We start from the raw sequence: 13164 nt of genomic DNA, 5'->3' as shown, positions 1-13164 counted from the left end.
AAGAGGGACTCTGTTGTCAGTTGTCTACTTTTTACATGTGTGTTCATGACCAAAGTTCTAGACATTATATATTATTATGCTACTGTATTTTGAAGGTAACTTACAGTTTTGTTAATTTTCGGTTTATGGTACACATCTCCTGGGTTTCTTGAAAGATCACTAAGTATTTCCTCACTTTCATTTGGTTTGGTTTGGATAACAGAGATGGTTCACATGAGTGCATGTGTAAATAGTCATTTGCTGCCTACACTAAAAGAGCTGTTGTGCATTGTTTTTGCTGACTGATAAATTTGGAGGTATATCAGCTGTAACATTAGCTTATTTCAGAACATTATGTGTATAAAACCAGCTGACAGTAACTACATCTTCTGGGCCAGGAGGAGCATGAGATGTCCCTGACTGAATTTCAGATTCTGTACATGAGATTGTGTTTATGTTTATATGTCACCTTAATCGCAATCCTGTGATATTCTAATTTATTCAATTAAAAAAATATAGTTGTGATACTATTATTGCAGTTTAACTCTTAGCATAAACAACTCCATTATCTATATTTACTTGATTATTAAAATGTGACAATAGCATCGCGTTGCAATCCCCCATGTCCTGCAAAAAGTTTGAGCTCCGCCACACAAGTGATGATAGTTTATTTTGTATGCATTATACAATTATGACAAAAATTGCAAGTGTTTATTAATATAAACATTTTTATTTGGTTATACTGCCAAACAATGTAATTTCAACACGACTCAATTGGACTCCACCAACACTCTTCTTTTCTCAGTTTATGACATATTCATGTATATATATCCATCCATCCATCCATCATCTCCCACTTAATCCGAGGTCGGGTCGCTAGGGTAGCAGTCTCAGCAGGGAAGCCCAGACTTCCCTCTCCCCGGCCACTTCATCCAGCTCCTCTGGGGGGATCCTGAGGACACCCTCCAGCATGTCCTGGGTCTTCCCCGGGGCCTCCTCCCATATATATATATATATATATATATATATATATATATATATATATATATGTTTTATAAATATATAAATTTATGCGGTGTATATATGTATATATATGGCCCATATATATATATGGGAGGAGGCCATATATATACATATATACACCGCATAAATTTCTTAAGACATGCAGGATTTTAAGATTAGTAAGAGCTAATGGTTTTTGGAGGGGGTGAAGACTGTCTTCTGAAAGGTCGTAGTCTTTCTGATATTCTCCTCACGCTCTCCTCCGACCCCCTGCTGTCTCAGTCTTCCCATGCAGAGAGGGATAGCTGCTCAGCCAGGCTCTCTCTTGGTATGGCCACAGTGATGGGTAATCCTATCTTTCATGTCAGCAATCGCTTCCTCCACAGGTTAGTACAGTCCCATGATCATAGAATACTCGTAACTTAGCATGGAGTCCGGAATCTGACATTTCTCTGCTTCAATACCTGTTTTGCTTCAAAATATTCCTTATGCTTTTGCAGGCTCACTTGGGGGTAATCGGCATCAAAATATATTGGACTCTCATTCAGGAATATTTTTTCTTACCCCAGGCCTAGCGTAGGCTCCCCTGTTCAGTTTTATAGCAGTGGAATCGGATGATTATTGATCGTTGTCCTCACTGTCCCTGGGACGTCTCAAAGTGAGCGCCCCATGTGCCCTCTCAGTATGAAGCCGCCTAATCGGGAGAATCTCCAGCATGTCTCCTAGTAACTTTTCCACAAACTCATCCCTTATTGGTCGAGCAGTTCATTTTCTTGTTCATTCCTGACTTTTATCATATTAACACCTGTGTTAAGTTTTGAGCACGATCTTTTACCTTTTCAGTCTCTGCCTCTGCCGTTTTTGGTCAGTGTTGGTGAGCTCAGGTTTAATATTGTTCAGTTGTTATTTCGTGTTCCTACGAAACTCCGGGGTTAACTTTCGTTAAACTTGCCGCTTCGTTTAAATGGGGGTTAAGCATTAGCTCCGCCATCTCACGCCTGTGCTGGAGAGCTGTTCTCTGCAATTTCTTCATTTGCAGCTTCTTCATTTTTGTCTTTCTTATTTCCATCTCTCTTCCCTTTTCTTGTACCTTAACGATTCAAATATGTACAAGATTTTTTTTTTTTTTAATTTTACAATTTAACGATGTTGTTTTGGAGGAGCTGCTGTTTTAGGCTGCGATTATGAGCGATGATGTCACCGGAGTGTCATTTAACACAGTTAACACAGCTTCCCATCACTACCAGGAATCTGTGTAATGACACGAGCGAAGCTCTCACACTGTTTACAACCAGGAAGGAAAAGTATTTTTCCCCAAAAAGCCTTTTTTTTTGTAATTTTTTTATTTTAAATTTTCAATAATTAAGGACGAACAATAAGCAATAATCAAAAAAGGCAGGGAAAAGAAGAAAGAAAAGGAGGGGGAGGAAATGGCTCACAATATCCATCACAAACAGCATTGATCAGCATTGATATACAAATGGAACAGGGGACATGTGAGCGCAATTTTTACAATTGAATAATAAAGAGCACCTCATTTAACCAGTGATTAAAACATGGGAGTGTCAGTGGATTTCCAGTTAAGAAGGATTATCTTCTTGGCGGCAACCACACCAGTCATTAGAGCCTGTTGTTGAAAATAAGAGTTTTTGCCACTTCTGCGAAGCCAAAAATCACTAAAACTCCATCCATTTGAAGATGTTTATTGAAAACCCCCGAAAACCAAATAAAATATTTTAGACCAAAAATCCGATAGAAAAGGGCAGAACCAAAATGTGTGTGACAACGTCCCTTCAGCTACGTTGCACCTATTACACTGAGGAGAAATAGAATCATATATCTTGTTCAGTTTTGTTTTTGAATAGTAGATCGTATGTAAAACTTTAAACTGAATCAACTGGTATCTAGAGTTAACCGAGCATTTACACGTCGAATAATTCTTTTAGCCAGATTTCGCCTGTCACTATTTCATTCAGTTCTTTGGCCCAAGCCTCTTTAAAGTTGGCATCGTTGACTGGACTTAAAAATGTAGAAACAAAATGAGAGATCGGGTGTTTAAACTCTGGATGGGAATTAAACAGATAATAAATGACACAAATCTTCGGTTTAGTTAAATATTGTAGAATATTTGCTTGTACATAATGTGACTTGTAAAAAATGAAAAAAGTGAGACTCTTGAAGATCATATTGTACTTTCAACTACATAAAAGAAACAAATTTGTCATCTATATACAATTCTCTAATACAACATAGGCTCTTTCATTTCCAAATTGTAAATGCCCCATCAGCAAGAGATGGTTCGAATAAATGACTGTATGATATTGGCGTGTACACTGAAACGTTTGGCATCTCAAATGAGATCCTTATTTGGTTTAAAATCCTGACTGAGATTCTCAAGATCCAATTATTGGCACAAATTTTCGCTGGCGTGGGTTTTGAATAGAGCAAAACTGGGAGCGAGGAATTTTGTACAGATAATGCTTCAGGCTCTCAGCCACAAAGGGGAAGTTTTAAGCATTTTATTTAACAAGTGATTATACATATATCAACCAGCATAAAGTAAAAAAAAAAAACTAGGGAAACACTGGCATGGCTGCACCTTCTTTTTCAGGGTAACTGCAATTGAGGACAAAACACTCAACTCAAGTGAGCATAACTTTTTAAGCAATTTTTTTGGCTTAAGTGGGAGAATCAACCCCTTAGTGGGTAATATCTCCATGTCCTCCTGAGACTGAAAGATGAATATAATGACATCTTTTGCCTCAGTATACTCTACCTCCAAGACCTATCTGGGGGGCTTATGCTGATCCTCAGTGCTGATCCAGTGCACTGCAGGCTCTGTCACCTCCCCAGGGAGGACCTGAGAGATTATGGTTCCTCTTTCTTCACTTCAATGGTAGAATAGCAATGGTCCTGCAGAAACGTCCCTTCATTTGGTGCATCTGATAACACAAATATTACTGACGATATAAATCTCAAACATGCATTTTTTTGCACCTATAGTACAAGCTGAATCTTAACAGTTTGACTTTACAGAATGTTGAGCTGCCCTTCATCACAGTGGCCACACCATTGGAAGTAATGATGGCAGCAGAATAAGTCCTTGGTGGTAACTGTTCAGCATGTTTCCAGTCTGGAATTTTTTGGGGTCTTGTAAAAGTAGTACATCATCAGCAGCCTGAACTGAACATACTCTTACATACTTACACTTTTGGTCTTCAACGCTATTTTGTTGCTCGCTCTCTACTCTCTCCACATTGCTAAGGACCTTCAAACAAAAAACAGCACCTATAAATGAATACATACGGAAAACAATTACTGGAATTTACTGGTGTCTCCTGCAGAGGTACAAACCGTTTCACTCAAAGGTTTCATCTCATTCACTTTGCTGTCAGTGTCCTCTTCTGGGTGAGCAACTTCCAAATTCTCTGCCTTGGGACAGGGACTCGTCACTTCTAGCAGGCGAGGGTGCCGGTGGAAGAGGAGGAAGTAGGGGCTCTGCCTGGTGGAGTTCTGACCATGAAGAAGCTACACATTAACAGACCGAATCCAATATATCCAAGAAAACATCCACCGTGAGACTGAACAGTACCGAGCAGAGACAGCTGCTCAAAGCCTTTGCCGCGTAATTATTAAGGCACCCTGTACCTTTAAAGGGAAGCATTTTTAATAGTTTGTACAAAAGGTGGAAAAAGTAGCCCCAGCCCTCACCCCTGCACGTGCCTGAGACGAAATTCTAATAATCATAAACTGATATATCATTGCCTGTACATCTTTCAGTTGCAACTTTTGTTTAAAAAAAGTTTACAATTCACACTTTTAGTGGTTGATATTGTATAAGTTTATTTGTAAAGAAACCAACCTGTTTTGCAGTATTAACGCCATACACCACAACAGGCAGATGAAGGTCCCAGTCATTATTACTTTCATTCATATATTTTCTGAGAGTACGCTTGATGTCTTGGTTGGATAATTCATCCTGTACATTTCAATCCATTTGTGAATTTGTTGAATAAACACAAGTGACTTAACAATAATACATCTGAGAGGAGCGGAGGGTACCTGCCCACTGGGCTGTGGATGATAAACGCTGGACACTGCATTTTTAATTTTCAACCTGCTGAATATGCTGTCATTGAGCTGTGGATGAATGATCAACAGTTATATTTACATTATATACCCGAGTCATACTGCCAAGAGAATCTATGGTTGACTCAGTAAAGGAGATGCTGGGTTTGGAATGCAGCAGTGACGTAAAACCAAAGAGGCACTCATTTACTGCTACACAATTTACCGTGTGCTAATTAATGCTTGCATATCTGTAAGAACTGCCATCTTATGTTAGCTGCAAACGCTAGTGAAATTAGCATTCACTTGCGGAAATTTGCATTACAAATCCATTCTATTCAAATGTTTCATTGGTACTTTTTAAAATAGGTTGTTGAGTTATCAGGAATGCAGTGCTACAATACTAATGAGTAATATATAGAATATGCCCCTTTTTATTTCAGATCATCCATGCATATCAACACCCTGCATTCCGACCTATCATGTGTTGATGACACAACCAGTTCAGTCGGCCATAAGACACGTATGTGAAGAATAACATGTAGATGAAGCAGTGTGGGGAAAAAACATTATTAAAAAAGATTAAGTTCCACAAAGTTCTACAAAAAGTTTACCTCCTTGATGAATTCCTTATCTTGATCTGTAATGATGTGCCTGACCATGCCGAACATGCACAACTTTGTGGTAATTGCTAAAGACACCTCATTTACAGCCTTAGACTGCAGAGGCTCTGCAATGACCCACTTTGTGTACAGGTCTGTCATGGTTATCACAAATTTGTTGTGTCGTGCTGTTTCGGGTAGTGGTCCAATTAAATCCAAACCAAGCACATCCCAGGCTTCTTCTAGCTGTGGACAGATTTATCAAATCATATCAAATATAACTGCTACTATGTAACACTGCTGTTCTTGTTCTGTTGTTATTGTTGCTGTTGCATTGTTTTCTGTATCACTGTTTGCATTGTAAAGCGTCCTTGAGTGTGAGAAAGGCGCTATAAAAATAAACTTATTATTATTATTATTATCAGGCTTCTGATTATCCTATTAATTCACAACACTGTGCAAAAAATGTTACAAGCAGTACCTTAATTGTATGTAAAACCGGGACAACAGTCTTGATGGGATCATTCAGCTGGCAGCGGTGAGAACCTTTGATCTGAAAGAAAAGATTGCATGTCTTGCAATCAAGCAGCTAAATAACACAATGAAAAATATCACCTTCTAGGAATTTTTTACTTAATGCAAATTTGGAGACTATGGTCATCTGTTTATGATGCATGCAAGGTGAAAAAGTATGTAAACCAAAGAATCTGTGACTGACACATATCTTTTATATATCCGTACATTTTCTGGTTGTCCTATTTAGGATCACGGGGTCCCGAGCCTATAGAGGCTTGGCAGGGAACAACCAAGGACGGGGTGCAAACCCATCACAGGGTACACTTGGTAATGGGGGGGGGGAACTGGAGTACCTGGAGGAAATCCCATGATGACACGGAATGCTGGTCCCAAAAGTGTGAGGCAACAGTGCTAACCACTGCACCACTGTGCCGCCCTAACATGTGTTATACATAACCCACTTCTTCACATCATGAATCAGTGTAGGCCAATATTAACTGATAATAGGGCCATCAGAAATAGAGAGGATGGAGGGGTGAGCCCCCCCAATAAACAGTCAAACAAACAGGTAAATAAATGTGCATTCCCTATCTTTTATTATGTATTTGCATGCTACTGAGGCCAATCTGCTGCATATGTAGAGCACGAGAACGAAATAAGCCTGGCAAAGATTATAGTCCTATATCAGACAAACATTTTATCATATGGAACAAGTACTTTTTTATGTTTGTATTTTATTTAACTGTACCCTAAATAGTGCTAGTCATATGATGCAATCTTTAAATAATTTTTAAATCATTCTCACATCACACCCCTTCACAATATACATCGTGCACCCCCTCCTTCCATGACTGGGCACACATGCAGTAGTCACTTGTGATGTCACAATATACATCAGCTCCAGCGGCTGGCAATGACCCCGTCTCTGTTGCCTCTTACGTCACAGTGTTTTCCACTTCCAGGGTTACTGTGACGCTCCATCAGAACTGATCTCTTCTCAGCCTCTGACAGCACAACCAGTGGCATGTACCTCCAGCTTGGAGCAGTATAGAAAAGCCTGTTATCTGTTAAGGTGAATGAAAAGAAAAAGGCTCAGAACGTTACCGTGTGAATTAAAGCGGTGAAACAGGGGTTGAAATAAGCCATTGATAGAGGTTATATTACATTATCAGAGACAGAAAGTCAGCCGGTGCCACTTTAGTGTGTGATCTGCCTGCTCAGCCCACATAACAACAACGTGACTTCAACCTTTATTCTGACATGACAGGACGGTCCTTCCCCAGGCTTTTCTATGTACATATACTGGCACAGAAAATCCATGGCCACTTTACTGGACAGGAAATATGCCATTATTTCCATCAATGCACATTTTAGGTAAGAAGTTTTTATAATGTCTTTTGACACAAGAACGTGTTTCCTTAATATGTATATGAATAGAATATCCCTGTGTAGAGGAAGACTGCAATGATGGCATCTCACTGTCAACAGATGTGCTTCGGTACCAGATAGTATTGGTTGGAGGGAACTTGAGTGTTCTAGCACAATAGGAGAATGTGGAGATGGCAGTTAAGTCAAACCTGTAGAAGGTGCAGAGTCCAGCGATGTTACAGCTGTAGTAGTAGATGTAGAGGCTATGTGCCGTACATACGTAGTTGTAGGTGTAGAGGCCAGCAATGTTACAGCTGTTGGAGTAGATGCAAAGGCCAGGTGTCGTACATATGTAGTTGTAGATGTAGAAGCCAGAGATGTTACAGCTGTTGTAGTAGATGCTGAAGCCAGGTGTGGTACAGATGTAGTTGTAGATGTAGAGGCCAGCGATGTTACAGCTGTTGTAGTAGATGCTGAAGCCATGTGTGGTACAGATGTAGTTGTAGATGTAGAGGCCAGCGATGTTACAGCTGTTGTAGTAGATGCTGAAGCCAGGTGTGGTACAGATGTAGTTTTAGGTGTAGAGGCCTGCGATGTTACAGCTGTTGGAGTAGATGCAGAGGCCAGTGGTCGTACATATGTAGTTATAGGTGTCGGTGCAGAGGCCAGGGATGTTACAGCTGGTGGACACCCTTGGCATATTATTAAATGCCTTTCCATACAATTCCGACGAATGATTGTCTTTTGACAGAAAGGGCAGTGGTAATGACCCTCAGCACGGCATGGGAGTCTGCACCGACAGATGCGTTTGCCTGCAAGACAGAAAAATATTTAATATAATGGAAATTGTTAGATAAGAAAGCAAAGTAGATAGCTGAATGTGCACATCCAATTATATGAGAAATAGGGGTTACTTGTACAATACAAATACGAGTCTGTCATTTAAAAGGACTGGGGAAATTACTGTACTGGAAATGGAATGTTCATACCTTTGAAATGAATAGCATTTTTCATATGGGCACGTATATGTGTCTCAATCTTAGCCTTCCTTGCTGGCTTGAATGTTGGGCAAAGAGGACAATGAAAAAGATTTCTGCAACAAGTGCTGCACTTCTCCACCGCTGGCTGTGAACCAGCATCACAAACTGATAAGACCATCTAAAAGGGAAAAGAAGGAGTTTAAAGAAAAATTGTTTTTTTTAAATGTTAATTTCCATGTACAGTACTAATACAACACAGGCAGTCGCGTTATGACACATTGCATCATGGGTGGTGGTCACCATATTTTGGCACAAACACAACAATGAAATTAACAAGAAAATGGCAATCAACAGAAAAGCTATACATACGTTTGTTTTTTTGTTTCCTTTGTGTACTGCATTGATCTACCTTTATTACTCTAATTGGTCAGTACTAGATTACACCACCACTTATTTTATGTTTTATGTGCATTACATTGCTAATGTGAATTTAGCCAGCAACAGGGGCGTTGGAAATGGGGGGGGGCATGCCCTCCCATAAACGAACGAACAAACAAATAGATAAATGTACTTTCCTTATATCATGAATTTGCACGTTACTTAGGCCAATTTACTGCACTTGCGAGTACGAAGACGAAAGATATACCCAACGAAGATAGTAGTCCTGTATCAAACAATTATTTTTTTGTTATGCTGTTTTATGAAACCGTATCCTAAACAGTGTTAGTAAATCTTTTGAATGATGAAATCTTTAAAATTATTTTTAAATCTCTCTCATATTTCACGCCCCCACAATGTGACTATTGCATGTAAGCCCATTGTGATGTCACAATATACATGGTGCACCCCCCTTTCAAGATGTTACTACCACGTGTGCCCATTGCAATCTCATGATACACATTGCCTACCCCCCCTTCATGATGTGACTACTGCATGCGCTCATTGCAATGTCATTATATACATTGTGCACACTACTCCCACCCCCCCACCGATGTGACTATTACATGTGTACCCATTGTGATGTCACAATATACATCAGCTCCAGCGGCTGGCAATGACCCCGTCTCTGTTGCCTCTTACGTCACAGTGTTTTCCACTTCCAGGGTTACTGTGACGCTCCATCAGGACTGATCTCTTCTCAGCCTCTGACAGCACAACCAGCGGCATGTACCTCCAGCTTGGAGCAGTATAGAAAAGTCCTTTATCTGTTAAGGTGAATGAAAAGAAAAAGGCTCAGAAAGTTACCGTGTGAATTAAAGCAGTGAAACAGGGGTTGAAATAAGCCATTGATAGAGGTTATATTACATTGTCAGAGACAGAAAGTCAGCTGGTGCCACTTTAGTGTGTGATCTGCCTGCTCAGCCCACATAACAACAACGTGACTTCAACCTTTATTCTGACATGACAGGACGGTCCTTCCCCAGGCTTTTCTATGTACATATACTGGCACAGAAAATCCATGGCCACTTTACTGGACAGGAAATATGCCATTATTTCCATCAATGCACATTTTAGGTAAGAAGTTTTTATAATGTCTTTTGACACAAGAACGTGTTTCCTTAATATGTATATGAATAGAATATCCCTGTGTAGAGGAAGACTGCAATGATGGCATCTCACTGTCAACAGATGTGCTTCGGTACCAGATAGTATTGGTTGGAGGGAACTTGAGTGTTCTAGCACAATAGGAAAATGTGGAGATGGCAGTTAAGTCAAACCTGTAGAAGGTGCAGAGTCCAGTGATGTTACAACTGAAGCAAAGTCTGGTACATATGTAGTTTTAGGTGTAGAGGCCAGCGATGTTACAGCTGTTGTAGTAGATGCTGAAGCCAGGTGTGGTACAGATGTAGTTATAGATGTAGAGGCCAGCGATGTTACAGCTGTTGTAGTAGATGCTGAAGCCAGGTGTGGTACAGATGTAGTTATAGATGTAGAGGCCAGCGATGTTACAGCTGTTGTAGTAGATGCTGAAGCCAGGTGTGGTACAGATGTAGTTATAGATGTAGAGGCCAGCGATGTTACAGCTGTTGTAGTAGATGCTGAAGCCAGGTGTGGTACAGATGTAGTTATAGATGTAGAGGCCAGCGATGTTACAGCTGTTGTAGTAGACGCTGAAGCCAGGTGTGGTACAGATGTAGTTTTAGGTGTAGAGGCCTGCGATGTTACAGCTGTTGGAGTAGATGCAGAGGCCAGTGGTCGTACATATGTAGTTATAGGTGTCGGTGCAGAGGCCAGGGATGTTACAGCTGGTGGACACCCTTGGCATATTATTAAATGCCTTTCCATACAATTCCGACGAATGATTGTCTTTTGACAGAAAGGGCAGTGATAATGACCCTCAGCACGGCATGGGAGTCTGCACCGACAGATGCTTTTGCCTGCAAGACAGAAAAATATTAAACATAATCGAAATTATGTTAGATAAGAAAGCAAAGTAGATAGTTGAATGTGTACATCCAATTATATGAGAAACTGGGGTTACTTGTACAATAAAAATGTATGGCATTTAAAAGGATTGGGGAAATTACTGTACTGGAAATGGAATGTTCATACCTTTGAAATGAATAGCATTTTTCATATGGGCACGTATATGTGTCTCAATCTTAGCCTTCCTTGCTGGCTTGAATGTTGGGCAAAGAGGACAATGAAAAAGATTTCTGCAACAAGTGTTGCATTTTTCCAGTGCCAGTTGTGAACCAGCATCAGAAATTGTCATGTCCATCTAAAAGGAAAAAGAAGGAGTTTTAAAGAAAAATTATTGGCCTATATATATATATTGATTGCCATGTACAGTACTAATACAGCTAGGCAATCACGATGGATTACATTTTGGGTAGCGGTCACCATATTTTGGAACAAACACAACAGCGAAATCAACAGAGGAGAAAGACAATTTTTTCTCTTTGCCTTTTGTATTGTACTTATTCACCTTTTTATCCAATATTTCAGTACTTGTTACATTGCCACTTATTTTACCTGTTTTATGTGGACTACATTCATACTGTTAATTTTTCCACGCAACATGCTTTCAGTTCGGTTTTTATGTTCATATGTAATTTTTATGTTTGCCTTTTGTATTTGTTCACTTATTTGCTGCCTTTTTATCTCAGGTTACACCGTTGGTTAGTCCAGGACCATATGTGCATGTCTGCACGATGTGTAATTGAGGTTCAATTTTTGGACGTCTGTCTACTAAGACATGCGTTTACCTATGAAATGTTTACGTACGTCTGTGGACGTGCAAGATATGTGCAGGACGTTCAGAAAATATCTTAAAAAGACATCATGAAAAGTATTTTACTGAGCAAGGATAATTTTGTAAATTATGCACATTTTTAACAGTAATATTTGCCGTTTGTGTTTTTCTTTCACTCACTTTTTCTGTCGACGATCACAGATACAATTCTTCCACCGTTTGCTGATAGACACACCATCCAGCTCCGCGCTCAGCCTGCCGAGTTCTCTTTAGAAGCGTCATTTCCGTGCCAGATGTAGAGTTCACGTGATTTCCGTCTCCACAGTAGAGTTGCAAAACGGAGAACGAGGCGGCGCGGCTACACGTGCATCCAAACCACAAGGACGTAGAGGCAGGTCAACTTCTCACTGTCTGCTTCATTCAGTCTTTTCTCAACAGGGACAAAATGAAACCAGGGAGTAACACAGCTTAGGAGTATAGTGTACATGGCACTAAGCATTAAACACAACCAGCCGTAACCTTAAGTCTAGATCTCTCTACAATTTAAAGCAGTATGCCCAAAACTTCAAAATTATAATATTAATATTAGGCTGACAATCCTAAATTAAATGTTGTAAGGCTAACTATTTTCATGTGGATTGTGGAACATATGGGTGCGTGTTAATTTAAAATTGACCTATCATTGCTTTTATCAGCAGTTAACACACTTATACCATACAATATTAAGATGGGTGGAATGAATAATACGGATAATAGTACAGACAAGAAAACGACCCTGCCACCTCGCTACATCCCTGCTGCTGTACCGGGGACTAGACCTGTTCTCATCCGATGTGTCCCATATATAGAGAGATCGATTATGTCCCGGAATCAAGTTCCTATGGACTGAGATGTTACGATGTAGACACGTCGGAAATCCAGATCGTTTTTGGATACAACGTGACATGATGGTTTCTTCAAAAGGTTTCTTTATGTGTTATAATGAATAATACAATTCTTTTGATCATCCATAATAACTATAACACCTTTAATTCAAAATATTCATTAATAAAATGGGTTGGACTTCTCTCTGGCTGGCTCTCGCTATATCAGTTTCGTTTAATTCCGCCTTGAAATGAATAGGAGTGTGGGCGGGGCTGGACCATGTGCAGCCTCGCCCCATTTCCCAGGCTGCTGTTCGGTGTGCATGTTGTAGTGAAGGTCACCAAACACACTGAATCTGACACGCCCCTGTCTAAACTGATTGGTGTATAGGAAGACGACGATACCAACGCGGAAATATACATTATGTAGTACGTCAGTTAGAAGTGTGTATTTCCCTTGTATTACTTAAAATGCCCGTTACTAGCGCTCATTTAAATGTAATTGTTATTAACTATTAAAGCCACATGTGTACAAGTACAGGGTAGGTACAATAAACCAGGGCCGACAGTATAAGCAATGTGCAGGATTT

The 13164-nt window shown here is 39.9% G+C and overlaps 1 protein-coding gene across 6 annotated transcripts; it reads right to left on the bottom strand.

Annotated features, from left to right (window-relative positions):
- Positions 1–2330: 2330 nt before the first annotated feature.
- On the bottom strand, positions 2331–12211 carry LOC125712698 (mucin-5AC-like). Of its 6 annotated transcripts, none has more exons than XM_048983051.1 (15): positions 11892–12211; positions 11069–11237; positions 10637–10893; positions 10234–10348; positions 9596–9720; positions 8525–8693; positions 7745–8347; positions 7107–7231; positions 6133–6204; positions 5664–5897; positions 5044–5121; positions 4844–4960; positions 4336–4494; positions 4189–4249; positions 2331–3923 (listed from the first exon to the last, which is right to left on the bottom strand). In XM_048983051.1, the coding sequence occupies exons 2-15, from the start codon at positions 11235–11237 to the stop codon at positions 3850–3852; spliced, it is 2358 nt and encodes a 785-aa protein (XP_048839008.1). In that variant the 5' UTR covers positions 11892–12211; the 3' UTR covers positions 2331–3849. The 6 variants fall into 6 exon arrangements, with proteins under 6 accessions (XP_048839008.1, XP_048839006.1, XP_048839005.1 ...); XM_048983049.1 differs by having other exon boundaries at positions 10234–10420; positions 11892–12209; XM_048983048.1 differs by having other exon boundaries at positions 10234–10492; positions 11892–12206.
- Positions 12212–13164: the final 953 nt, after the last annotated feature.

Source organism: Brienomyrus brachyistius, chromosome 18 (assembly GCF_023856365.1).
Source record: "Brienomyrus brachyistius isolate T26 chromosome 18, BBRACH_0.4, whole genome shotgun sequence".
NCBI lineage: Eukaryota > Metazoa > Chordata > Actinopteri > Osteoglossiformes > Mormyridae > Brienomyrus > Brienomyrus brachyistius.
The sequence above is the reverse complement of the archived record's forward strand: the minus strand, read 5'-3'. Positions and strand labels throughout refer to the sequence as shown.